The 26,248-nt window shown below is 41.9% G+C and overlaps 1 protein-coding gene across 2 annotated transcripts in view; it reads left to right on the top strand.

Annotated features, from left to right (window-relative positions):
• The window catches only part of SEL1L3 (SEL1L family member 3), a 163,975-nt gene that overhangs the window by 26,828 nt on the left and 110,899 nt on the right, over window positions 1–26,248 (top strand). For both annotated transcript variants that reach the window (XM_030191255.1, XM_030191256.1), the window contains exons 3-6: window positions 3,570–3,696; window positions 5,973–6,094; window positions 12,377–12,492; window positions 26,026–26,084. In XM_030191255.1, coding sequence (XP_030047115.1) covers window positions 3,570–3,696; window positions 5,973–6,094; window positions 12,377–12,492; window positions 26,026–26,084 — 424 coding nt within the window. The remainder of the gene's footprint in view (window positions 1–3,569; window positions 3,697–5,972; window positions 6,095–12,376; window positions 12,493–26,025; window positions 26,085–26,248) is intronic.

Genomic DNA, 26,248 nt, shown 5'->3' with positions numbered 1-26,248 from the left:
AGGGACTGTCCTTCCATGTTAAATTGTACAGCGCTGCATAACCCTAGTAGAGCTTTAGAAATGTTAAGTAGTAGTAGTAGCAATTTACACATGTAAGCTGTATTTTTTTTTTTACACGTGTAAGTCTTCTGAAATCACCTCTTCTATGCCTTTCAAAAGGACATTCTTAACAAAGTCTAAATGTCTGTACCATCAAATAGGGGCCACAACAGCCCTACATCCAGATTATAAATGGCTATCAGGGGCATTTTCAAAAGAGAAGGGCGCCCATCTTCCGATGCAAATCGGGAGATGGGCGTCCTTCTCCCAGGGTCGCCCAAATTGGCATAATCGAAAGCCAATTTTGGGCATCTTCAACTGCAGTCTGTCGTGGGGATGACCAAAGGTCACGGGAGCGTGTCGAAAGCGTAGCGAAGGCGGGACTGGGGTGTGCTTAAGAGATGGGCGTCCTCGGCTGATAATGGAAAAAAGAAGGGCATCCCTGACAAGCATTTGGTCGACTTTACTTGGTCCATTTTTTTTCACGACCAAGCCTCAAAAAGGTGCCCAAACTGACCAGATGACCACCGGAGGGAATCGGGGATGACCTCCCCTTGCTCCCCCAGTGGTCACCAACCCCCTCCCACCCTAAAAAAAATTTTTTTAATTTTTTTTTTTTGCCATCCTCAAATGTCATAGCCAGCTCCATGACAGCAGTATGCAGGTCCCTGGAGCAGTTTTAGTGGGTGCAGTGCACTTCAGGCAGGCGGACACAGGCCCATCCCCCCTACCTGTTACACTTGTGGTGGTAAATGTGAGCCCTTCAAAACCCACCCGAAACCCACTGTACCCACATGTAGGTGCCCCCCTTCACCCCTTAGGGCTATGGTAGTGCTGTACAGTTGTGGGTAGTGGGTTTTGGGGGGGGGATTGGGGGGCAAGCACTGAAGGTAAGGGAGCTAGGCACCTGGGAGCAATTTGTGAAGTCCACTGCAGTGCCCCCTAGGGTGCCCGGTTGGTATCCTGGCATGTGAGGGGGACCAATGCACTACGAATGCTGGCTCCTCCCATGACCAAATGCCTTGGATTTGGTCGTTTTTGAGTTGGGCGTCTTCGGTTTCCATTATCGCTGAAAACTTGGGATGACCATCTCTAAGGTCACCCATCTCAACATTTAGGTTGACCATCTCTAAGGTCGACCTAAATGTTGAGATTTGGGTGTCCCCGACTGTATTATCGAAACGAAAGATGGACGCCCATCTTGTTTCGATAATAGCGGTTTCCCCGCCCCTTCGCCGGGACGTCCTTGGAGATGGGCGCCCTTAGAGATGGTTGTCCCCGTTCGATTAAGCCCCTCCACGTGTTACTTAGAATTAAATATGTAGCATATTGTACAAAACTAAAGTCCTCATACCAAATGCTTGCAGAGGAAATTACATGATAGAATCTCTATGACAAAGCAGATGTTTAGCTTATCAAAGGCAAAAAGTAATTTGATTTCCCCAGTCAATGCATCAGGGCTGTACATCTATGTCTTAGCACTTGCATGGCATGAACAATAAGAACCAATTATCTTAGAAGCTGTGTGGAGACTGGAGAAAATGTACGTGGATTCTCTGAAACAATTAACTAAAGTGCCCTTTTACTAGTACATGCCTAACACAACTAAAAATGGAGTACCATTGGGAAGTACTCAGGTTTCTACTAGTAATCCTGAAATCTAACCGTTCGCTAAAAATATATATATATATATATATATATTTTTTTTAAGGGGACATGTCAGGAGTGGAGAGTAGGTATTCCTGTATTAACTAGTTAGCGCAGCTACATAACCAGGTTCTAACTGGTTAGCGCATGAGCCCCTTACTGCGTACAAAATGGTTGGTGGTAAGTGCTCATGATGTAATTTTTAAAAAATGGCAGTGTGTTAATAACATTAATGCATGGCCATTAATACAAAAAAATGGAAAAAAGCCATTTTTTTGGCTGCATTAAAAATGGCCTTAGTGCATGGGAAAGACTCATGTAAGGGTGTGCTAATGCCACTTTTTTTTTTTTTACCACAGCTTAGTAAAAGGACCTCTAAATGAATTTTTCTGATCTGTGATGGACACCAACCTTTTGTGAATAAATGCTATAGACTAATGTGAGATACCTTTAATACCCAACTGATCTTAAATGTGTTTTCTTGTCTGCTACATATTTTGTTTTGTTACCTGGTTGCTATTTTGATTTGGCTTCTAGTATCACAGTATAATCTGAACCCTACTTATCGGTTCCTGGCTGTAGTGGTCCATGACATTACATGGTCTGTGTGTTCTCACTATTTTACATTTTGCTTCCCTTTTATTTTAATATTTTGGCTCTCAGCCAATATGAGCCAGAGTACCTAAAAAATAAGTCATCCCTCGACACACCTTTGAGCAGGATTGACATTAGGAGTTCATGGGCCCCACAGGCCCAGCGATTCTGATAGGCTGTCTGTGCTGACTCCAGTCTTTCCCTCTGCCGTGTTTTGCTCCCTCTGGTGCAACTTCCTTTTTCCACCTGGGTGGAACATGGCAGAGGGAAAGATCAGAGGTTGGTACAGACAGCCTATCAGAATTGCTAGCGTGCTCTGTAAAGAATAATACCTTGTAAGGAACATTGGGGAGGGGAGGAGGCAGGGAGAACATTGGGAAGGGGAGGAGGCAGGGAGAACATTGGGGAGGGGAGGAGGCAGGGAGATGTCAGACAGAGAGGAGAGAAAGGGAAGAGATACCAGATTACTGGGGACCCTGGAGCTGTTTTAAGGTTGGGGGAGGATGAGAGAGAGGGGAAAATACCAGGAATAAGGAGAGGAGACTGAAGAAAGAAATGATGGCTTGAGAAGAGAGGGAAGGGAGAGAGAGATGGTGGATATTGGGATGGAGGGAGGGAAGGAAGAGAGTGGAAAAGATGTTGGATCCTGGAGTGATGAGGTGGGAGGGAGAAAGATATGGACAATGGGTTAGATGGAGAAAAGAGAGAGGGAGAGATGTTGGGCCCTGGGATGGAGGGGACGGAGGGAGAGACAGGACCAGATTAAAACTATATGGGCCCTAAACAAACATGCATTTGTGGACCCATTTTTAATTTCCTCCCCCCCCCCCCCCCCACCATCATATTCCAGCACTTGTGCAAACTTACCTGTGCCTTGGAGCACCTATGTACCATCCCTTTCTAGGTATTGTTATCAAGGCTGCCAAGAGACAGAGCCGGACCAGGGCAGGACTGCTGATGCAGCCGCCGCTGCCCCCCCCTCCCCATTCAGGTCACAGCTGCTGCCCTCCAATTCAGGCAACAGTCCCCACTGCCCCCGCCCCCTACCTTCCTCGGTCTGTGCCAGGACTGGGTTATCGAATTGACTCTCACACGGGTCCCGAGACACAGGAGCAGCAGAGAGACAGACTCTGGTGCCGGGCCCGGGGGATCTTGCCCCCCCCCCCCCCCCCCAGCTGTTATAAGAATATGAAGCAAGATCAGAAATAGAAGCATCTGTTACTATGGAATTAGTTGAATGTGACTTTTAAAATGTACTGTTAAATCAAGGCTTGTTTTGCTTTTCACAGATATGACACAACTCCTCAGTTTTCCCTATGCATCCAGTGGAGAAAATAATGGGATTGTGAAAAAGCTGGCAAGATTTCAAAACCGGGAACTTGAGGCAATCAGGCAGCGTCATGCTGACTATCCAATGTAAGTAAATGTTAAACACTTACAGGATAATTTATAAACAATCACAAAAGTGGTGCAGCAGGTATATGTAGAAAACCACAGCTAATTATATACGACCAGCGGCAAAAGAGTAGAACATATATTCGGGCCTTCTGTAGAGCAGGTGTAAGCACATGTAAGAAGTGACAGGTATGGCTGTCACTTCTTACATGTGCTTAGAACGTTTTTTTTCCCCTTTGCGCCATTTATAGAATTGGGTCCATATTGTGTATGTATGTATATATGTTTGTTTATTTATTTATTCCCCCCCCCCCCCCCCCCCCCGATATTCAGCTTGCAGCGGCCAGTGCTTTTACTTTCCGCCTCAGGCATTATAACCCAGATATTCCATGTCGGGCTGTTTCAGCCAGCCGGCATTCAAATTCTGGCTTCATTTTTGACCATGACAACTTAATTGGTTAAGCTGATATTCAGTACTAACCGGTTAAGTACTTAGCAGTTAAAGATAGACCTGCTATTTGTGCAGCCTATTTTAACTGCTAAACATAGCTGGTTTGGCAGTGAATATCCACACCTGACCGGCTGTGTTGTGTGATATCCGTTTATATTCAGCAGGTGATAAGATCAGCTTTAAATATGTTTATATGTAAACCACTTTGGTTGTACCACAGAAAGGCACACTATAACCTTTACCCTTAAAAATCACCAGTTCCAGTACGTGTCCCCCAGTATAGTTAGAAAACATTTACAGGCTTATTTTCAAAAGAGGAGGACGCCCATCTTTCGACACAAATCTGAAGATGGGCATCCTCCCAGGGTCGCCCAAATCGGCGTAATTGAAAGCCGATTTTGTGCGTCCCCAACTGCTTTCCGTCGCGGGGATTACCAAGTTCCTGGGAGCGTGTCGGAGGCGTAGCGAAGGCGGGACTGGGGCGTGCTTAACACATGGGCGGCCGATAATGGAAAAAAGAAGGGCGTCCCTGATGAGCACTTGGCCGACTTTACTTGGTCAGTTTTTTTCTCAAAAAGGTGCTCGAACTAACAAGATGACCTCCGGAGGAAATCGGGGAGTGGCCTAGTGGTTAGGGTGGTGGACTTTGGTCCTGAGGAACTGAGTTCGATTCCCAGCACAGGCAGCTCCTTGTGACTCTGGGCAAGTCACTTAACCCTCCATTGCCTACCGCATTGAGCCTGCCATGAGTGGGAAAGCGTGGGGTACAAATGTAACAAAACAAACAAAAAAAAACCTCCCCTTACTCCCCCAGTGTCACTAACCTCCTCCCACCATAAAAAAAAACTTCAAAAATATTTTTTTGCCAGCCTCTATGCCAGCCTCAAATGTCATACTCAGGTCCATTGCAGCAGTATGCAGGTCCCTGGAGCAGTTTTAGTGGGTGCAGTGCACTTCAGACAGGCGGACACAGGCCCATCCCCCCCACCTGTTACACTTGTGGTGGTAAATGTGAGCCCTCCAAAACCCACCAGAAACCCACTGTACCCACATGTAGGTGCCCCCCTTCACCCGTAAGGGCTATGGTAGTGCTGTACAGTTGTGGGTAGTGGATTTTGGGGTTTTTGGGGGGGGCTCAGCACCCACGGTAAGGGAGCTATGCACCTGGGAGCAATTTCTGAATTCCACTACAGTGCCCCCTAGGGTGCCCGGTTGGTGTCCTGGCATGTGAGGGGGACCAGTGCACTACAAATGCTAACTCCTCCCACGACCAAAGGGCTTGCATTTGGTCGTTTCTGAGTTGGGCCTCCTCGGTTTCCATTATCGCCGAAAATCAGAAACGGCCAAGTCTAAGGACGACTTAAATTTCCAGATTTGGGATATCCCCGACCGTATTATTGAAACAAAAGCTGGACGTCCATCTTGTTTCGATAATACGGGTTTCCCCGCCCCTTTATGGGGACGTCCTGCGAGGATGTCCTCAGAAAAACTTGGGCGTCCTTTTCGATTATGCTCCTCTTAGAATCCCTCTTAGTCTACTATAATCCTATATTTTCCTTCATTCTGTCCTGCCTCTCCTTGTCCAATGCATACCACATATCCATTCAGCTATGTAGTTTGAGGACTGAGGTTTGATATTCAAAAAAATACTGTTTTTAGACTGCCAAGAAGAATTAGTTGCACTTTAAACAGGGCATGGAGGGCTGTATCCTCTATGGAGTGGAAGGTACAACTGTGGCCGCCTTGAAGGGCAGATTGGATGGACCATACAGGACTTTATCTGCCAGCCTTACTATATTAATATATGTGTTACACAGTGTGAATAATTCATTGAATACTGTTCTAGGTTTACCATTTCAACCTGGCTGTATCTACTCCACTACTGCAAAAGTCCACTCTGTGGAATTGTTCATCACATTGACCCAAACAACATGTATACTACGCCTCTACTGTTTCTAACTGAAGAAGGTAAGTTCAGCTCGAGACATCACAAAAAATACATGTGAGTTTTAAGTATGTGTCTGCACCAAGCAAAAGTGTTTTTTTTCCCTCCTGGAATGATTAGTAAAATTACTCCTCATGGCAATTCTGAAGATTACTTCTTCAAAAGAATACTGACCAGAAGGCAACTGTTTAATGATCAATGGTTGTCTTTATGAAGCATAAGGATCTAATAATGTATTCCTTAAGTGGGATAAAGGATATATGATAGGTATTTTATGGTTTTTGGGGGACTCACACTTTTTACCACAAGAGTACCTGTTAGAGTGGGATATGGGCCTGTATCCACTACTCTACAGTCCACTGCATCAACCTCTAGGCTGCACCAGAGGCCTGCTTGCTGCTGTAAGAGGAATGGCCATTATGTCGGCAGCTGTCATAGAGCCTGGTAGGTACTGTCACTTTCACCTCTTAGGGGGGTGGGAGGGAGTCAGTGACCACTAATGACCACTAAGGGATTAAGAGGAGGGTCATGTCTTTATTCCTCCAGTGGTCATCTGGTCAGTTTGGACACCTTTTTGGCACTTAGTCATTATTGAAATAGGTCTAGCCAAAAAAGTTCTATTTTTTTTACCCTGGACACATTCGATTATCGCAGAAAAATGTCCAAATTGTAAACCTGCCCTAGTCTTGCTCAAAACACACCTCCAATGTGCCCCTCCTTAAGATTTAGATGAGAGAAACATCTTAAACATGAGTTTCGAAAATAGCAATTTGGATGTTTTGGTGGAAAAAAGTCCATCTGCCACTTTGTGACATTTTTTGAATGCTTTTTGTTTTGAAAATGAGCCCCATTATATTTGTCTGTGCATAGCTAATTCAGGGGCCTATTTATCAAATTGCATGCACGTGCATTGGCTAGTAAATAGGCCCTGTAATTCATAGCAATAATTGGAATAGCTCTAATTGCTTTGTAGTAGAGGTCCTAAAATATTCCATCACACATTGATGTAGTACAGGATAGCAATATGACCCTGTTAGTACAGCTATATATGAGAATGCATTACAGTTACTAGGGAAACAGCTGCATGAATCATTCTGTTGGATTATTTGTAGTAAATAATTAGCAGATTTTAGTACACACAGCTTCAGCTTTAGAAATGTTAATTTCTTTCTTCATCTCTCTCTCATTCACCCCTGAATAATTCACTGCTGAGTCACTTTAAAGTTGAAGTAACAAAACATCTGTTTACTCACAGTTTGTAGTTAGATTATAATCAGACAGGCTTATATATACATATTACTATACATTTGTATTATCAGCTCCTTCCATGTGCTTAGATGGTAATGGATGCTCACACCACCATAGATCCTCTCAGGTTAGGAGAGATCATGAGCTCCATGTGCTCCATGTGCTGCATGTGCTTCATCTATCCCCCACAGGAAGTTGCATAGCTGTGTGACCTCTCTAAGTAATTCACATCAGAGGTCACAGAGTAATCACAGAGAAATAATAGGTGACAGGCAATGCATGTAAAATACAATTACATTCCAACAAACCCCTTCTCATGCATAACTGTCATGCAATTATTTATTCATACAAAGTCCAAGCTTTATACGCAGATTTTCAAAATGTTCTCTGGGTAACGGTTTGGTCATGATGTCAGCTGTCATCTCACTGGTGTGACAATAGTGTAGACTGATGACCCCTTCTTTCGCCAACTCTCGCACGTTGTGGTATTTCGTTGCGATGTGCTTGGTGCGTGACTGAACCTTGTCATTCTGTGACAGTCGGATGCAGCTCTGATTATCTTCCATTATCTGGATTGGTCTCTGTTCAGCTATTCCAAAATCCAGCAAAAGTTTTTCAATCCACATCAGTTCTCTGCACGCTTCCGATACGGCCACGTATTCAGCTTCTGTAGAAGACAAACTCACAATACTTTGTTTATGACTGGCCCATGAAATTTGTACATTTCCATACATAAACACATATCCACTTGTGGATTTATAATTAGAATGATCCCCTGCCCAATCTGAATCACAGTAACATATTAGTTTTGGATTACTATTGGCTGAAATCTTTAATTTACAATCAATGGTACCCTTTAAATACCTTACCATCCTTTTAACTGCAGTCCAATCTGATTTGGTAGGTGAGCTGACCCTTCTGCTCAAAATTCCTACTGCATTTGCTATATCAGCCCTGTATGTGGTAGCTAGATATAAAAGCTTACCTATGGCTGATCTATATTGGATGTTATCTGGTAAAGGTTCTCTTACTGTTTCATCCTTCAGAAAATCAGTGATCATGGGAGTGCTTACAACTTGGGCATCTTGCATACCTAAACTTTCAATAAGCTCATTTATTTTCTGCTTCTGGCTTAGAAGATAAGAACCATCATTTTGTTTCTCAATTTCTATACCAAGATAGTATGACACATTACCAAGTTCTTTTATCTCAACATTGAGGTTTAAACATTTTACAATGTCCTTGTACTCTTGCTCACTTTTGCTTGCAATGAGCAGATCATCAACAAAAGCTAAAATGTATGCATATTGTCCATTTGTGCACCTAGTGTACAAACATTTATCTGCTTCACCTTGCTTAAATCCTAAATTTGTCAATATTTCATGCAATTTATCATTCCAACATTTTGCACTTTGCTTTAATCCATAAAGACCTTTGTTTAATTTACACACTAGCTGTCTTTGTTTTGTATTTATGAAACCTGTTGGCTGTTCCATATACAAGTCTTCAGTTATATCTCCGTGAAGAAATGCTGTTTTCACATCAATGTGGTTGACTTGCATGCCTTTTGAGACTGCAATGCTCAGAAGTGTTCTGATTGTCGTGTGTTTCACTACAGGTGCAAACACTTCATCAAAATCTTCTCCATATTTTTGAAGATATCCCTTTGCCACTAATCTGGCTTTATACCTTTCCACTTTTCCTTGTGCATTCCTTTTTAACTTGAATACCCATTTGCATCCTATAGCTTTCTTGCCAGGAGGTAATTCTGTAAGAATCCAAGTATTATTTTTATCCAATGCATCAATTTCTTCTTGTGCAGCTTTATGCCATTCAGCAGCTTCTTCTGCTGGCATTTTCTCAATCTCAGCCCATGTTAAGGGCTCTTGAGCTTCTGCTGACTTTGTTAGGTAAGACAGTCTTGGGGGTGGAACACCTTTGTTTTCCCTGGATGAGCGTCTGACAACAGGTTGGTCTGACCTTTCCGCATCCTCTAAATCTGAGAGTCCTTCTCCAATTGATTCCCCTTCTCCAACTGTACTGTCTTCTTCAATGATCCTTTCTGTGTCTGTTTCCTCTGCCTGTTCCTCGTTAGATACAGATGAGTTGCTTTCAGACATCTGCCTTGGTATGGCATTTATATACACTGGCATGTCTATTATGGTTCTAGTTTCATATTCTGGATGATAAGGCTCATCTGGGATAATCCAGCCTTTATCAACCCTTTTGTTTTCATCAAAATATGTAACATGTCTTATGCCAACAATGCCAGTTTTCAGATTCAAAATTCTATATCCTTTGTGTCCTGGAGCATAGCCAACTAAAATGCCCCTTTCTGTTGTGGAATCCAGCTTATGCCTTCTTTGCTTTGGTACATGAGCATATGCTGTACTTCCAAATGTTCTTATGTGTGACAGGTTTGGCTTCCTACCATGCCATGTCTCATGTGGTGTGCGCTCAGCGCCTTTAGTTGGCATTCTGTTTTGTAGGTACACTGCTGTGAGAATGGCTTCCCCCCATAGTCTTTTAGGGAGATTGCTATCTGACAGCATACATCTGGTCATTTCCACAAGTGACCTAAATTTTCTCTCTGCAACAGAATTTTGCTCTGGTGTATAAGCTACTGTTGTGATATGCTGAATGCCTTCTTGTTCTAGAAATGTGCGCATGCTTTGTGAAGTGAACTCACCACCATTGTCGGTCTGAAGAACCTTTGGTTTTCTTTCAAATTTATTGCTCACCATGGCTACGTATTTCTTCAGCATGTCTGTGACTTGACTTTTCTCTTTCAGCAAATAGGCCACACAATATCTAGAGAAATCATCCAAGAATATTAGCACAAATCTGTTATTTCCCAATGATGGGATATTAAACGGTCCACATAAGTCACTGTGTATTAAGTCCAGCACTTTATTACTCCTATTTCCTGTGTATGCAGGAAATGAGGGTCTCACACCTTTTTGAGTAACACAGTCTATGCATTTCTCCATTTTACCAGCATCTTCACTTATCTGAATGCCGGTGGCCAGTTGCTTACTGTAAAGATCCTGGATCACCTTAGAATCACGATGTCCCAGGCGGCGGTGCCAGATTTCCAGACTACATTTACCATCATTCTTCCTTACTTGCGCCATATGTGAGGCTTCACCTGAAATGCTCAGTTTATAAACATCATTATGCATAAAAGCTTCAGCATACACTTCATCATTTTTAGAGATTGTGCACTTACTGTTTTCAAAATGAATCACAAATCCCTTCTTATCTAATGTAGATACACTAAGCATATTGCAAACTGCTTGGGGAATATACAAGACATCACTTACAGGAATTTCTTTAACTTCATTAGACACTTTGCATTTTAAGAATCCAATACCTTTTGCTTGGATCTTAGCAGTCCCTGCGTTTGCAGTTTTAAGAATACCTTCCTCTGGACACATTTCCTGAAAGAAATCCTTACAATTGGTTAAATGGCATGTGCTCCCTGAATCCAAAATCCAAGTACTTTCATTTGAATTATTATTTACCATAGTCAAAGATTTTTCTGCCATTAGAAAGCCCTTGTGTTTATCTTTGTCCTTCATACATTTCCTGGTTTGAAAATTCTTTAGTTCCATTGGCTTAGGTGAGCTAGAGGGAGTGTTTTGTGTTTCCTTACACCATTTAGATACATGTCCCTCCTTTCCACATGAGTAGCAAATCAGCTTGCCCTTGGGTGGAGTTTTCCCATAGCTCCGCCTTCCTCTGTTCTTTGCCAAGAAATTTGTTTCATTTCTCTCTGACTTGCTTTGAGAACACATCTCCTCAGAATCATTTATTATGCATTCCTGCCTTAGTTTTGATGTTGCCTGTTCAAAAGATTGCCCTTCAATGGCCTCATTTACAGACCTAAAAACATCAAACTTCTTTGATAGTGAGGTAAAAAGAAATGCTCTTTTCAATGCATCACACATGGGAATTCCAGAAAGTTCTAGCTTTTGAAATGAAGACATAAGATACATAATGTGATCATTACATTTACTTTTATCCCTTAATTTGGTTTCATTCAACTCTGCCAGCCAAATTGGTTGCTGCTTTGCATATGTAGTTGCATACATAGTTCTCAGTTTATATAAAATGTCCTTTGGTGTATCTTTTCCCTCCACTAATATGGCTTGTTTCTCTGAGAGAGCTTCCAAAAGCATGCACTTCACATAATAGTTTGCATTGTCCCATTCAGCCATATTTTCAGCTGTTCTGTCTTGATCTAAGCATATATTTAATCTTTTTGCTCGAAGGAGACATATGAATCTTAGTTCCCACTGCCGATAATTAAACTCAGTTAATTTAGGCACCTTGAGAGAATAGAAAAATGGTGAATTTCTTCCCTCAGCCATTTTCTTAGCCTTCTGTCTGCTGTGTGGGGGGAGAGAGAGACAGACTGAATCTTTCCTTTAAAACTTAAGAGAAAAATGTGGCCTTTTTTTCTGCCTGGTAATATTTCTCTTCTTTTTCAATTCCTGGACCCTGGGCCCATAACCCTTTTGTTGGATTATTTGTAGTAAATAATTAGCAGATTTTAGTACACACAGCTTCAGCTTTAGAAATGTTAATTTCTTTCTTCATCTCTCTCTCATTCACCCCTGAATAATTCACTGCTGAGTCACTTTAAAGTTGAAGTAACAAAACATCTGTTTACTCACAGTTTGTAGTTAGATTATAATCAGACAGGCTTATATATACATATTACTATACATTTGTATTATCAGCTCCTTCCATGTGCTTAGATGGTAATGGATGCTCACACCACCATAGATCCTCTCAGGTTAGGAGAGATCATGAGCTCCATGTGCTCCATGTGCTGCATGTGCTTCATCTATCCCCCACAGGAAGTTGCATAGCTGTGTGACCTCTCTAAGTAATTCACATCAGAGGTCACAGAGTAATCACAGAGAAATAATAGGTGACAGGCAATGCATGTAAAATACAATTACATTCCAACACATTCAACATGCAATTATGGCATCAATGTTAAATCTATGCGTTTTAATTGATTTTTCTGTTCTGTACCTTCCAATTAGGCCATGCTCATATTCAGGTGCAGCTGGTCAATGGGACAGATCTTGCTGTGAAAACCCTCTTCAGATTTCCTCTGATGCGCTGGTTTCGGATAGATCTTGCATTCCATGGAAGACAGGTGCGTGACTAGCAGGACAAATCTACAGCTGCCAAACCCACAACCAGTTTCTGCATTATGAATACTTTGAAGCACTGCTGGAGTTTCAGCAAGCAGCTCCATGTATTCTTGTATTGAAAAAGTAGAATAGCAAATCTCCGAATGTTGAGAGATGGACGTGGGGGCAGTTCTTTAACTATGTGACCATGGTTACACACTCATTTGTGCACATAAATACAGAGAAATATAGCACTTATTCATTTAAGTACCCTAAGGGCTACATTTAGTAAAAAAAATGAGCACTAAGCACTATTTTATAAATGGCGCTCCAAGTTGGGTTCTGTTTATAGAACAGCAGTTAGCGTCGGGACCTGCGCCCAACTGAAACGTTGTGTAATCCTCGTGCCTAAATTAGGGGCGGGTTTGCCGTATTTTATATCACTGTATGCAAACTCTGAGAATGCCCCTGACCTTGCCCATGGCCACACTCCCTTTTTGGATCCACACGTAAAACTTTTTGTGCGCATCTTTATAGAATACCGACTAGGGAGATGCACTGTAAGTTATGCGCACTCTAGCTGCATTTGAGTATCTCAGTTACACCAGGTCCATGGGTGGTGCAAGTGCGAGTGCCTAAATTAAAGGCACATTAGTATTCTGTAATGGAATCTTGTTCTCACCACACAGCATCAGGGCACCTATAAGGAGCAGCCTAGGTGGAAGGAAGGCATATAAATGACAGGAATCTAATCATTTACATGTGTAAGTAACAACTTAGGGTGGGATGGGGCAGGGACTGGGCAAGGTATAGGTGAAGATTGGGCATGGACTATGCATTGCAGTTAGTGTACTGTAACCTTAGGAAACTGGAAGGCTGGGCGTCCAAATGGCAGATGAAGTCTAACGTGGACAAATGCAAAGTGATGCACACTGGGAAGAATAATCCGAATCATAGTTACTTGATGATAGGGTCCACCTTAGGAGTCAGCACTCAGGAAAAATGATCTAGGAGTCATTATAGACAATACACTGAAATCCTCTGTCCAGTGTGTGGCAGTAGCAGCCAAAAAAGCAAACAGGATGCTAGGAATTATTAGAAAAAGGATGGTATATAAGACCAAGAATATTATAATGCCTCTGTATCGCTCCATGGTGCGACCTTACCTTGAGTATTGTGTTCAATTCTGGTTGCCATATCTCAAAACAGATACAAATGAAATTATAAAAGGTTGAAAGAAGAGCGACCAAAATGGTAAAGGGGATGGAACTCCTCTCATACGAGGAAAGGCTAAAGAGGTTAAGGTTCTTCAGCTTGGAAAAGAGACGGCTGAGGGGGGGATATGATTGAGGTCTATAAAATCCTGAGTGGTGTAGAACAAGTAGAAGTGAACCGATTTTTCACTCTTTCAAAAAGTAGGAAGACCAGGGGACACTCAATGAAATTACATGGAAATACTTTTAAAACAAATAGGAGGAAATATTTTTTTATTCAGTGAATAGCTCAGCTCTGGAGTTCATTGCTGGAGGATGTGATACCAGCGGTTAGCATTTCTAGGTTTAAAATAGGTTTGGACAAGTTCCTGGGGGCAAAGTCCATAATCTGTTGTTGAGGTGGACATTGGGGAAGCCACTGCTTGCCGTGGGATTGGTAGCATGGAAAGTTGCTACTATATGGGTTTCTGTCAGGTATTTGTGACTTGTATTGGCTATTATTTGGAAGCAGGATATGGGGCTAGATGGACCTTTGGTCTGACCCAGTATGGCTATTCTTATGTTCTTATTAGAGCATACTTTCAAATGTGCAGTAAGATTAAACCTGTAGAGGTGGCATTAGGTGCATCCATGCTAATTGCGCTTGAGTTTAACATAAGGTAGGCAACTTATTTGTGCAGTAACTGCAGGGAGAGTGCTTGACCTGCCTTCAAGAGTTAACGCATAGCCTGTGTGCTTGCCGCCCATTAATTTTGTCTCTTAATACACAGTAAGTGCAAAATCTGACTGCACTTTAGTAAACAGACTCCTAAAAAGGCAATTCTGTAACAAAGTGCTTACATGTACACGTATTTTGCATCCGTAAATGTACAAAAATATTGACACTGACCATGCAGGTGCACACATGTGCATAAGTGTCAGTATTCTGCCTAAGCAGTGTTCTGTAGAGGTTGACTTACTTTTGGTTTTGGTTACAGTGCCAAAACTGGCCCAAAATCTTTTTCTGCCCAGTTTCATTTTCAGCTAAAAGACTACCACCATGGTTTCAATTTCGGCCCAAACTGACCATGTGTTTTTGGTGGAAGCCGAAAACATTTGCCTTGTGCTGTTTATCTCCCTCCTTCCCTTCCCCTCTCCTCCTCTTCCCTCCAAACAGGAGTTGCTTTTCCCCACTGCCCACTTCTAGGTATCCCCTCTTGGGCTTATATTACAATCCCTAGTGGAGTAGGGGTGTAGTCGGGGCAGGGTTGATCCCCAGTCACTCCTGCCCATGCTGGCTTTGCTCTCAAAATGGCTGCAGCGACCTCTTGTGGCAATCTCGCAAGACAGCCACAAGAGGTCACTGCAGTCATTTTCAGAGTAGAGCTGACATGGGCAAGAGTGACTGGGGATCACTCCTGTCCTGAGCAGTGGCGTAGCGAAGGGTGGGCCCGGGTGGGCTCAGGCCCACCCAGTAGCAACATACCTAAGATGTGGCAGGCAGGGATCCCCAAGCCCCACTAGCTGAAAACGTCCAACAACTGTCCTGCCTGCATATCTTTTAAGTAGCAGATCTTAGCCTGCAGTGAGCAGCGACTGATACATAGTGCTTGCACTGGCCCCACAGCCTTCCCTCTGATGTATTCCCACCTATGCGGAAACAGGAGGTTGCATCAGAGGGAAGGCTGTGGGGCCAACATGAGCAGTGTGTATTAGCTGCTGCTCGCTGCAGGTGAAAATCTGGTATTTACAAGGTATGCAGGGGAGGGGGGGATATTTGAGAGGCCATATGGCATGCAGGCGAGCGAGGGAGAGACCAAATCACTTGTTGGACAAGGCAGAGTTCTTCTGCCCACCCATCTTGGGCCCAGGCCCACCCAAAATTGGGTGTCTGGCTACGCCCCGGGTCCTGAGTACACCACTAGAACACAAGGGATTGTAAGGTAGTCGAGGGAGGTATATGGTGAACAGAATGCTCCAAATAAATGCTTTTGATTCAAAAGTGCAGATATGTCATCAGCTGTAACTCCAAATGTGGTGCAGTCAGCTATTGTAAAAGCACTCTGGCTTTTAGTTTCAGTTTTTGTTAGCTGAGGTCCATGTGTGCAGAGGCTATTTTGCTTGGAAGTAAAATATGGTCTTTATTATTTAAATTATTATATATATTCTGGCTTAGATACTATTTGGGTAGTTCTAAAGAATTTCCAGGCTCTGTTGGGTATGATGAAGATGCAATGTTTTAATCAAACGTTTGGGGTGCAGAAGCTAGATTCTATGAGAAAGAAACCTGCAGTGATTGTTTTCAAGCACAAGTACCAGTCAGCTTATATTGTTAGTAGGGAAATTGTTATGATGAAATGTAGTTTATATATTAGAAAATAATTTGAGAAATGTATTGCTCTTGATTGTAATTTTTCAGAACTTATAGTCCTCACGTTCAGTGACATCAATGTGATTTTTTTTATTCTGGATTGTGTAGACCAGTGTCTAGATTCCTTTACCCTATTGTAGTAAGGATCTGTATCATGCTTTTCCTTAATCAGTTTTATAACAATACAAAATGAGAAACATCTCAGAGCTATTTTCTCTTGTTACTAGTGCACAGCTTGAGTAAGCATAAAAAGCTGGTAATCATGAATTTTTTTTTTTATGCATTCTCACAAAGTTCCAGCCTCAGAGGATATTTAACTACACTTGTATTGGCTTGGGAACCTAAACATGCCAGATTTGTTGAGAAGTCCTTGTTAAAATGGCTCTCCCAGTTATCAGCCTGTTCTTGCAGTTCTTGGGACTGGAGGGTAATAATCTGTGGGTTTATCACAGTGTTTCCCAAGTCCAGTCCTGGAGTACCTGTGGTTTTCAGAATATCCTCAATAAATATGCATGGTTAACTTGCATACACTGCCTCTATTATATGCAAATCTCTTTCATGCATATTCATTTTGGATATCCTGAAAACCTGATTGGCAAGGGGTACTCCAGGTCCAGACTTAGGGAAACACTGGTTTAGCAGAGGACTGCCAACTATAAGCTCTGACAGTTCCCAGTGGGCCTCATTGGTTCACATTCACACAACCAAACGGTGATAAGTTTCAGCCGAAGTGTTTAGACAGTTTCAGTAGCTGTTTGTCGGCCTCTACTGTTCTCTAAGAGCGTATCTAAGTGGCATAGTGGGAACATGTAAGGAGGGGCATAACAGGGGGTGGGACATGGGCATGTAAGTTACATACATCCCTGCCATATTTAAGCACCGCACTTAATGCCAGCTCCATGGCCTAAATGTTAGGCATTTATTTATTTCCAGTATTTATATACCGCCTAGACCTAAGCGGTTTACAGTTTATTTACAGGTACTGGCACTGTCTCTAATGGGCTCACAATCTAAGTAGTATATTGTACCTGGGACAATGGAGGGCTAAATGAATTACCCGGGTCTTCAACCTGCTACTCTAACCATTAGGCCACTCCTCCACTCTGATACTGGGTTATGCTAGTATTCTATAACAGAACCTGGTCACTCAGATGTTATAGAATAGGCTCTCACCTTGAGGTATCAGAATGCCTAAGTGAAGGTGCTTATTTATAGAATTGCCTCCTAAGTGACTTGCCTTCCTCTGTAATTTTTCCAGCTTTATTATATCTTTGGGGTGTGGTAACCATTTTTTAATTAGTACATAGATATGTATTTTTATGGTACTTTATATTATTAGCTCTGTGATCAGTGATTGATCAAGCCACTGAAACTTCTTGCATGCTGAAAACCAGACTGGAAGACAGATTAAACCTGACACTGTATATTACACATGCCAATACCTCCCTAGAAAGTAAAAATAATCTCATTTATTCAGAAATGAATATTACACTTTATCTTTTTAACATCTCTTTCTTTTATCTAAGGGTAAAGCATGACAGAATAACGGATCCAACCATACTCTAACCTCATTAAGCTTCTACAGAGGCCAGACCTCTGTTAGGAGTGCACATTTTGCTTGGGGTGACACACTCATTTCTTCCAGCTTTAGATTTTGAATTTTCTCATAATCTTAAGATTCTATAACTCCAAAGGATAGGAGCACAGTAGCCAAGAAGTCTGCAATGCTGGCTTTGAATCTGATGGGCAAAAAATAGAAGTGGTGACAGTTAATAGTAAAAACTAAAAAGTAAACCAACAGATCTAAACTTAAAATTCTGAAAAATTAAAAAATACAGAAGAAAAGTGATGATAACCATATATGTTAACTAATATACATTAATATGTAGATAAAAATAAGTACAATGAAAATAAAATAAAATAATTAAAAACAAATTAAGGTCTTCTTTTACAAAGCCATGCTAATGATTCCGGTGCGGCAAATGTGACAAAGCCCATAGGAATTGAATGGGCTTCATCACATTTGCCATGCTGGAATTGCTAGTGTTGCTTTGTAAAAGGAACCCTAAATAATTTAACAGTATTAATCTACCCAAAACTATAAACTCTAGAAATACAGTACTTAAAAACCACCCAACATGGCCACATTTCATCTTATGCCTGTTTTAGGGGTATAATATCTCTCTATATAAAATGCACCTCCAACGTTCTGAAGCCTCCACAAGTCCCAACGTTATAATTGCATGGTGGTGAAACCCAGAATTCGCCCATGAGTGTTTGCCACGCCCCCCGCGTCAAACGTCAAGACGTCGAGGGCGGAACAATGACACTGAACCAATCGCATCGCGATCCCGTTACTAAGCGACGGTACGTGATGTGAGACACATCGCGGACCAATGAAAACCAGCAGCACACAGTTGCTACGCAACGTCAACAGAAACGCTAAAAGGACCAATCAAGAAACAATGCTACGGAACAAGGGAGCAGAAGGAAGAACAAAACCGGACACTTGCAGAACAACAAGGAGACGACAAACCTCACAGGAAGCCGATTCCATTTTGTGCTTTCCCCTGACAAAACGCCATGCTTAAGATCATGGTATGTGCTTCCCCCTGACAAAACACCCTACCAGAACACAAAATCGCTATTCAACATCGCTGTTCAACAAAAATCCGACTGCTAAGAAGGAGCATACAACAAAAACCCACGAAAAACAAACACTGCAGTCAAGAATACGTCCTTAGCTTAGCTATGCACCATATAGATCTCTGCTCTCCACACAAACAACGAACACGGAGGGCATAGGAGGGAAGGGAAAAAAACCCAGCACATACACACTCACTCTCACTCTTAACTGGCTATAATGAGCAACTGATCACAGGGACTGCTAGCACCTCTCTCTCTCTCACACACACACACACACACGGGACACAGAGGGGATGGAAGACAAGGAAAGAATCGTTGGGTATGGAGGGGGCGGCAGGGGAGATAAGGCAAGAACTGCCTCAAATGTTTGTGCTGTGCTATGTACAATTATAATGCTGTCTCTTCATTTTGACCCTACCCTTTCACACTCACTCTCACACACACACTTACACTGTCTGTATCTCACACACACACACACACGCACTCACACACATATACATACTCTCTCACACAGACACACAAACACGCCTCAAATGGTTCAGCTGTCCTATGTAAAATTCCACTGCTGTCTCTTCATTTTCACCCTACCCTTGCACACTCTCTTTCACACAGACACACAGACAGGCACATACATATACACACTCTCACTCTCTCTAAAACCTTGCTAGTGCCCGTTTCATTTGTTTACGAAATGGGCCTTTTTTACTAGTCTCTCAATAATATGAAAACAATAAAATAATGGCAAAAGCTCATGAAAGTTGACCAGTCTGTCCAATAGTTAGAGTTTCTCTAACAACCCCAAAGCAGAAGTAACTATTGACTAAATCATAAATCCAAGAGGCTCTTGGTAGAAAACCAACAAAGAAAGTTCCTGTGCAGATGGATCTATCCTTCACTTGGAGGCTTATTTTCAAAGCACTTAGCCTTCCAAAGTTCCATAGAAACCTATGGAACTTTGGAAGGCTAAGTGCTTTGAAAATATGCCTCTTGGTCACCTTGTTGCCATCCCAATGGAGTTTACAGATTCAAAGGAAACAGTACAGAGGATGTGGTTGTTTCTCCCTGCATTCTGGGACCCTATGGCAATGCTTGAGGGAATTTTTGTGATTAATTCCAAAAAATCAGTATGATTTTGAAAGAACTGTCTCAACCACACAACTGTAGCATACTTGGTATCAGGACTTGGTGTGCAGGGAGAAACAACTGTGATCTCTGCAGCTTCCTTTGAATCTGTGAGATCCAACAAGGTGACAGTGAGATGATCCCACAGAGGATAGAGCCATTAGTAGAGACAGCCTAACAGTATTTTTAACCGAGCCACTGGACACTATTGCTTTGGTGTACTAGATATTGTCTGCCTGTTGAATAGATTGGTCTTCTTTTATGAACTACAAATTTGGGAATTTTTGCCATATTTTATTGTTTATTATTCATACCCCTGATGCAAACTTTAGCCAAAACATACCCTGTTTGTTGATTATTATGTAATGTATTTTGAGGGGCATTTTTGATACGATGTCTAAACCTGATGTTAGATGTTTTGCTGAAAATGTCCAAAAATCAAGTGGCGAGCATAGGGGGCCCTTTTACTAAAGGGTGGTAGGGCATGGACAAATCGGCCCTACCGCCGAGCTACTGCAGGAGCCTGATGGTAGTCTGGCCTCTGCAATGCTCTAACTCCAGCGTTAGAAAATACATTTTTATTTTCTAGCACCGGTGGCATGCCCGGCAGTAATCACTGCTCAGTTATCACTGGGCTACCGCAGAGTCCCTACCGCCTCCACCAGGAAATAGCCATGTGGCAAATATTTCACTTACCACAGTGCCATTTCCTTTCCCAGCCACAAATGTCCTTTTACCAGGTAGCGGAAAAAGGGGGCCTTAGCAAGCGGCAAACCCGTGTGCAGTGCCACTGCAGGGTCCCTTTTACTGCTGCTTGGTAAAAGGGGCACATAATAATTTTTGAACTAGAAAAAACATTTTTTGTTTTGAAAATGGCCATTTCCTAGATGTTTTGTGATTAGTGCATTTTTCTTTTGTTTCCATTTTTGAAAAAAAAAAAAATCCAAGGGAAAAATGCACAAACACAAGCTTTTGGGTTGGATGGGGGAACCAGCATTCTTAGCAGACTAGTCACACAGACATCCCAGCAGAGCAGTGGGGCACCATAGGGAGCACTAAAGTGGGCTTTACATAAAAGGTCCCAGATTTACCATTATCCCCTTATATTGTATGGTGAGCCCTACAAAACCCACCAAAGACCTACTGTACCCAACTGTACACCCGACAATAGGCCTTCTGGCTGCAGGTGTCACCTATTTGTGGGTACAGTTTTTTGGTGGATTTTAGATGGTTCACACTTTCCACCACTAGTGTAATAATTACACTTCTCTATGGTGCAATGCACTGGTCACTGGGCTACTCCAGGGACCTGCTTGCTGCTCTTATAGGATCCAGCAATAATCCATTTAAAACAGATTTTTCACTTAAAACTGTTTTTAGGTTTTCTTACTCAAAACATATATCTTCCAAATCACACATTTGATAATTTGCAAATCACATATTGATAACTTTTATAATTTTTATGGTGACAAAAATTATAAAAGTTATCAATATGTAATTTGCAAATTATCAAATGTGTGATTTGGAAGATATGTTTTGAGTAAGAAAACCTAAAAACAGTTTTAAGTGAAAAATCTGTTTTAAATGGATTATTGCTGGATCCTATTTAATTGAAAAATATGTTGGATATATTTGGGACTGGCATTTAGATTTTGAAAATTAGCCACTACTTGTTTTCTATGCTGCTCTTATAGGACAGGCCATAACATCTAATGTAGCAGAGGGTTAATTAATTAAAAAATAATAATATAAAAATTTACCCCGGGTCCGTTTTGGGCTCCGAGGGGGGCTGGTCGACGGGTTCGAGAGGCGCTATGGAGCGCCACAATTTTGTTGTTTTGGCTCCCGGGGACAATTGAGCACGTCCCCAGGAGTGAGGAAATGCAGGCCGGCGATTCCAGGGCCGATTTTGGGCCCGTTCGGGTTTTTTTTGCTCCCGGAGACGATTGAGCACGTCTCCGGGAGTGAAGAGGATCTCATTTTCGGACATGTGGCAACGAGCCGGGAGATCCCGAAGACTCACCCGGCCCTGTTTGGGAGAGGAGCGGGGCGCTGCGGGAAAGCAGCGTCGGTTTTTTTTGTAAAAAAAAAGAAAAAGCCGGTTCCGGCGAAGAGGAGGGGCCGGTGTGCAGCCTGGTTGGGCTGCGTTGGAAGAGGATGGCCGGAGAGAGGGGAGGAGAGAGCAGAGAGGACGTCAAGGGAGCGGAGCAGCGTGTGCATGAGGCGGCGCGCCTCATGCACGAACTGGGAACGCGCGTTTTTCTGGGTAGGCTGAAGCCGGGGCCTAAATTTTGGGCCAGGCTTCGGATGTTTTTTATTTTTGCTTCCGTTTTTGTTATTTGACGTCTGGGACCGGATCCGGATCCAACGGGAGTGGTCGAGTGAGAGGAAAATCGGGAAAGCAGGTAAGGGGTTTTTAACCCAGAATTTAAATTAGTTTATTTTTAAATTGTATTTATTTTTGTTTTTGATTTTTAGAAATTAAACGGTTAATGATTTTTAAATTCTGTTTTTGGATTTGGGGTCGGGGAATTTTTTGGGATTTTTCTGGTATGTTAATTTTTGAATTTGAATATTTTAAGGGGGTCATTTGGGAGGGGTCTGGTTTTAAGGGGTTAAGAAAGGGTTAACTGGGTAAATTTGACGGAGTAGGTTCAGAGGGGAATATTAAAATTTTTGAAATAGGTTTTTAATTTTTTGGGAATTTTTTCAGGGATTTTTAGAAGACTGTTGTGTGGCGGGGGTTAAATGTTGGGATATTTAAAATTTAAAAACACCGTTTAATAGAGGATGGGAGGTTTAATTTGCATGGGAAATTTGGGGTAATTTGATGAAAATTTATAGGTGTTTTATATTAATTGAAGAATTTCCCATTGATTTCTATGGGGATTTTTCAATTAAAATGGGGATTGAGCAGTGCTGCTCAACATTCCGCTTGTCAGCAGGGAGAGTTGGAATGTTGAGCAGGACTAGGGATTGGCTGGCTGGGGGCGGAATCCCAAGCCAAGCAGCCGTCTCCTAGGAAACGGTCAGTGGGACAGTTGGCAGAGCGCTGGTGACTATGGAGGTGAAAGGAAGTGTGTTTGGTGATGTGGCTGATGTGGTGAGTTTGGAGTGATCTTGAGAAGGTTGGAAGTGGTAGTTGACTGAGTTTGGTGATAGGAGGGCATTGTGTGAGGTTGAATGCTGGGGAGAGGTGAGTTGGAAGTATTTTGTAATTTTTTCTGGTGGAATGTGGAAGGTGTAAGGAGGTGTATATATGTTTGTGCTCATTAGTTTAGGGAAAAATAAGTAAAGTTAGGGGGTTTAGCGAGGGTATAGTTATTTTAATTTTCTTAGTTAAGTGTTGCCCAGTGTTTTAAATTGTATAAATTTAAGTCAGTTAGTGTGGGAAAGGGGTTTGTTAGGAAGATAGGGTTTTCCTTCCATTTATTTTTATTAAGAGCGAGGTGTAGGGTGACGGTGACAAAGAATTCTGGAAAATACCTGAGCTCCTACGCAAGAAAGACTGCGGAGGATACTGTACATAAGTACATAAGTAGTGCCATACTGGGAAAGACCAAAGGTCCATCTAGCCCAGCATCCTGTCACCGACAGTGGCCAATCCAGGTCAAGGGCACCTGGCACGCTCCCCAAACGTAAAAACATTCCAGACAAGTTATACCTAAAAATGCGGAATTTTTCCAAGTCCATTTAATAGCGGTCTATGGACTTGTCCTTTAGGAATCTATCTAACCCCTTTTTAAACTCCGTCAAGCTAACCGCCCGCACCACGTTCTCCGGCAACGAATTCCAGAGTCTAATTACACGTTGGGTGAAGAAAAATTTTCTCCGATTCGTTTTAAATTTACCACACTGTAGCTTCAACTCATGCCCTCTAGTCCTAGTATTTTTGGATAGCGTGAACAGTCGCTTCACATCCACCCGATCCATTCCACTCATTATTTTATACACTTCTATCATATCTCCCCTCAGCCGTCTCTTCTCCAAGCTAAAAAGCCCTAGCCTTCTCAGCCTCTCTTCATAGGAAAGTCGTCCCATCCCCACTATCATTTTCGTCGCCCTTCGCTGTACCTTTTCCAATTCTACTATATCTTTTTTGAGATACGGAGACCAGTACTGAACACAATACTCCAGGTGCGGTCGCACCATGGAGCGATACAACGGCATTATAACATCCGCACACCTGGACTCCATACCCTTCCTAATGACACCCAACATTCTATTCGCTTTCCTAGCCGCAGCAGCACACTGAGCAGAAGGTTTCAGCGTATCATCGACGACGACACCCAGATCCCTTTCTTGATCCGTAACTCCTAACGCGGAACCTTGCAAGACGTAGCTATAATTCGGGTTCCTCTTACCCACATGCATCACTTTGCACTTGTCAACATTGAACTTCATCTGCCACTTGCACGCCCAATCTCCCAGTCTCGCAAGGTCCTCCTGTAATCGTTCACATTCCTCCTGCGACTTGACGACCCTGAATAATTTTGTGTCATCGGCGAATTTAATTACCTCACTAGTTATTCCCATCTCTAGGTCATTTATAAATACATTAAAAAGCAACGGACCCAGCACAGACCCCTGCGGGTCCGTTGCTTTTTAATGTACTGCATCAGAATCAACTGCAGCTAAGTGACAATACAGTGACAGAACAGAGAAATAATTCCTACTTACCTGAGTTGGGTCACTGGGGTTGTCTTACAAGGTCCTGTGAGAAAAGGGAAAAGAAAAAGGACACAAAGTATCAATTCTTTAAAGTTGAGATACAATGGAGAGTTAAGAAAGAAATTAGTCAAAAAGAAAAATTTACACTGAATACTTATCTGATAAGAATCTTGGTATCGATACCAGAGGGGAAATTCTGAAAAGAAGAAAAAAAGTTATACAATTGTAAAATACATTTGGTTTTGCACTAGAATATAAATGTTGATATATTATTGTAATTGAGGGAAATTGGGGTATTGGAAAAGAAAACATACTGTTGTAAACAAATTCTATAAGGTTAGTGGTTAAAGTCTGTTAGTTAATAATTTATCCTTATAGTATTTGAATTGAATTAAAATATTGTTGTTTTTGGTTAATCACTTTTTCCGTTTGGTTATTTCAAAAGCAGGACAAATCCAAATTTAGCTTATTTTTCCCCTCATTTTCTTTGAGATTTTGAGGCGTGGTTAGTGAACTGTCGGCCTCTCCGTCCTTGGTGAGGTGATTCTGGGTACTAATAGTAATTTTAAGTACTCAGGGACACTTTACACTGAGGAACGAGGGGGGTACAACGACACTAAAGCTGCCTTAGAGGCTGGTATGTACTGTTTCTTTCACATCTTTGGAGGTGGTGGTGGGGGGGGGCAGAAGGGGTCAGTGACTACTGGGGAAGTAAGGGGGAGATTATGCCTTAATCCCTCCAGTGGTCATCTGGTCTTTTAGGCCATCTTTTTGTGACTTAGTCATGATTGAAACATGTGTAGACCAAAACTTCTAACTTTGAGCCCTGGACGTTTTAGCTTTTTTTCCATTATGGCAGAAAAATGCCCAAGTTTTGGGAGCGCCCAAATCATGCCCACCACACGCCCCTGACAATACCCCCTTGTGATTTGGATGCACTGCAGACAAACTATATAGAAACACATCTTTAAAATGGGTTATGAATATAGTGATTTGGACATTTTGGTGAAATGTGTCCATCTATTGCTTTGTGCCGCTTTTTGGACATTTTTCTGTTTTGAAAATGAACCCCTTAGTGGCTTCTAATTTTAAGTTTTAAATGATGACCACTAATAGAACACCCTGATGCAAAAATAAATAAGTAAATATACATGTATAGGATAATCACTGGAAAGCACCACCTTCCCTAGTACTCTTAAGGAACCCTTAATTAGTTGGAAAATAAACACCTAAATTTACAATTTATAAAACGCCTAAGAATGGAAGCCCTGAATACATTTCTATTTTGTATTTCTGTGGTTTATGGTTTTTGGGTGAATTGATGAACAAATTTTAAATAAATAACCTATGCTTGTATTAATTTGCTAGTTAATATATTATTGCATTTCTTCTCTGTTTCATTACTTTATTTTGGTGATTTAATTTTTCAGAATTTCAAATTTAGACCTATTGCATTACCTTCCCTTCTATCCACCACAACTCTTTTGTGTGCTTGTTCTAGTGTGTTTCTTGCTGTATTTTGATGAATCTAATGAATCTGTTTTATGTTCTAGATTACATTGAAAACACTCATTGGGGAAGATTTGAAAATCCACAACGATCAGTCTTTTAGGTATATGAAAACCGCGAATAACAGCACTAAGAAGGGTGAAATACATTTTATACAGATGTGAAATTCTTTTTGTTAAATAGGAGGTTTCATTTGAATTTTTAAAACTTAGGAACCTGTTTGCTAAAGTGTGATAAATGTTTGCAGTTACCATTCATTAGTTGCAA

This window comes from Microcaecilia unicolor, chromosome 2 (genome assembly GCF_901765095.1).
Source record: "Microcaecilia unicolor chromosome 2, aMicUni1.1, whole genome shotgun sequence".
In the NCBI taxonomy this organism is placed as follows: Eukaryota; Metazoa; Chordata; class Amphibia; order Gymnophiona; family Siphonopidae; genus Microcaecilia; species Microcaecilia unicolor.
The sequence above is the reverse complement of the archived record's forward strand: the minus strand, read 5'-3'. Positions and strand labels throughout refer to the sequence as shown.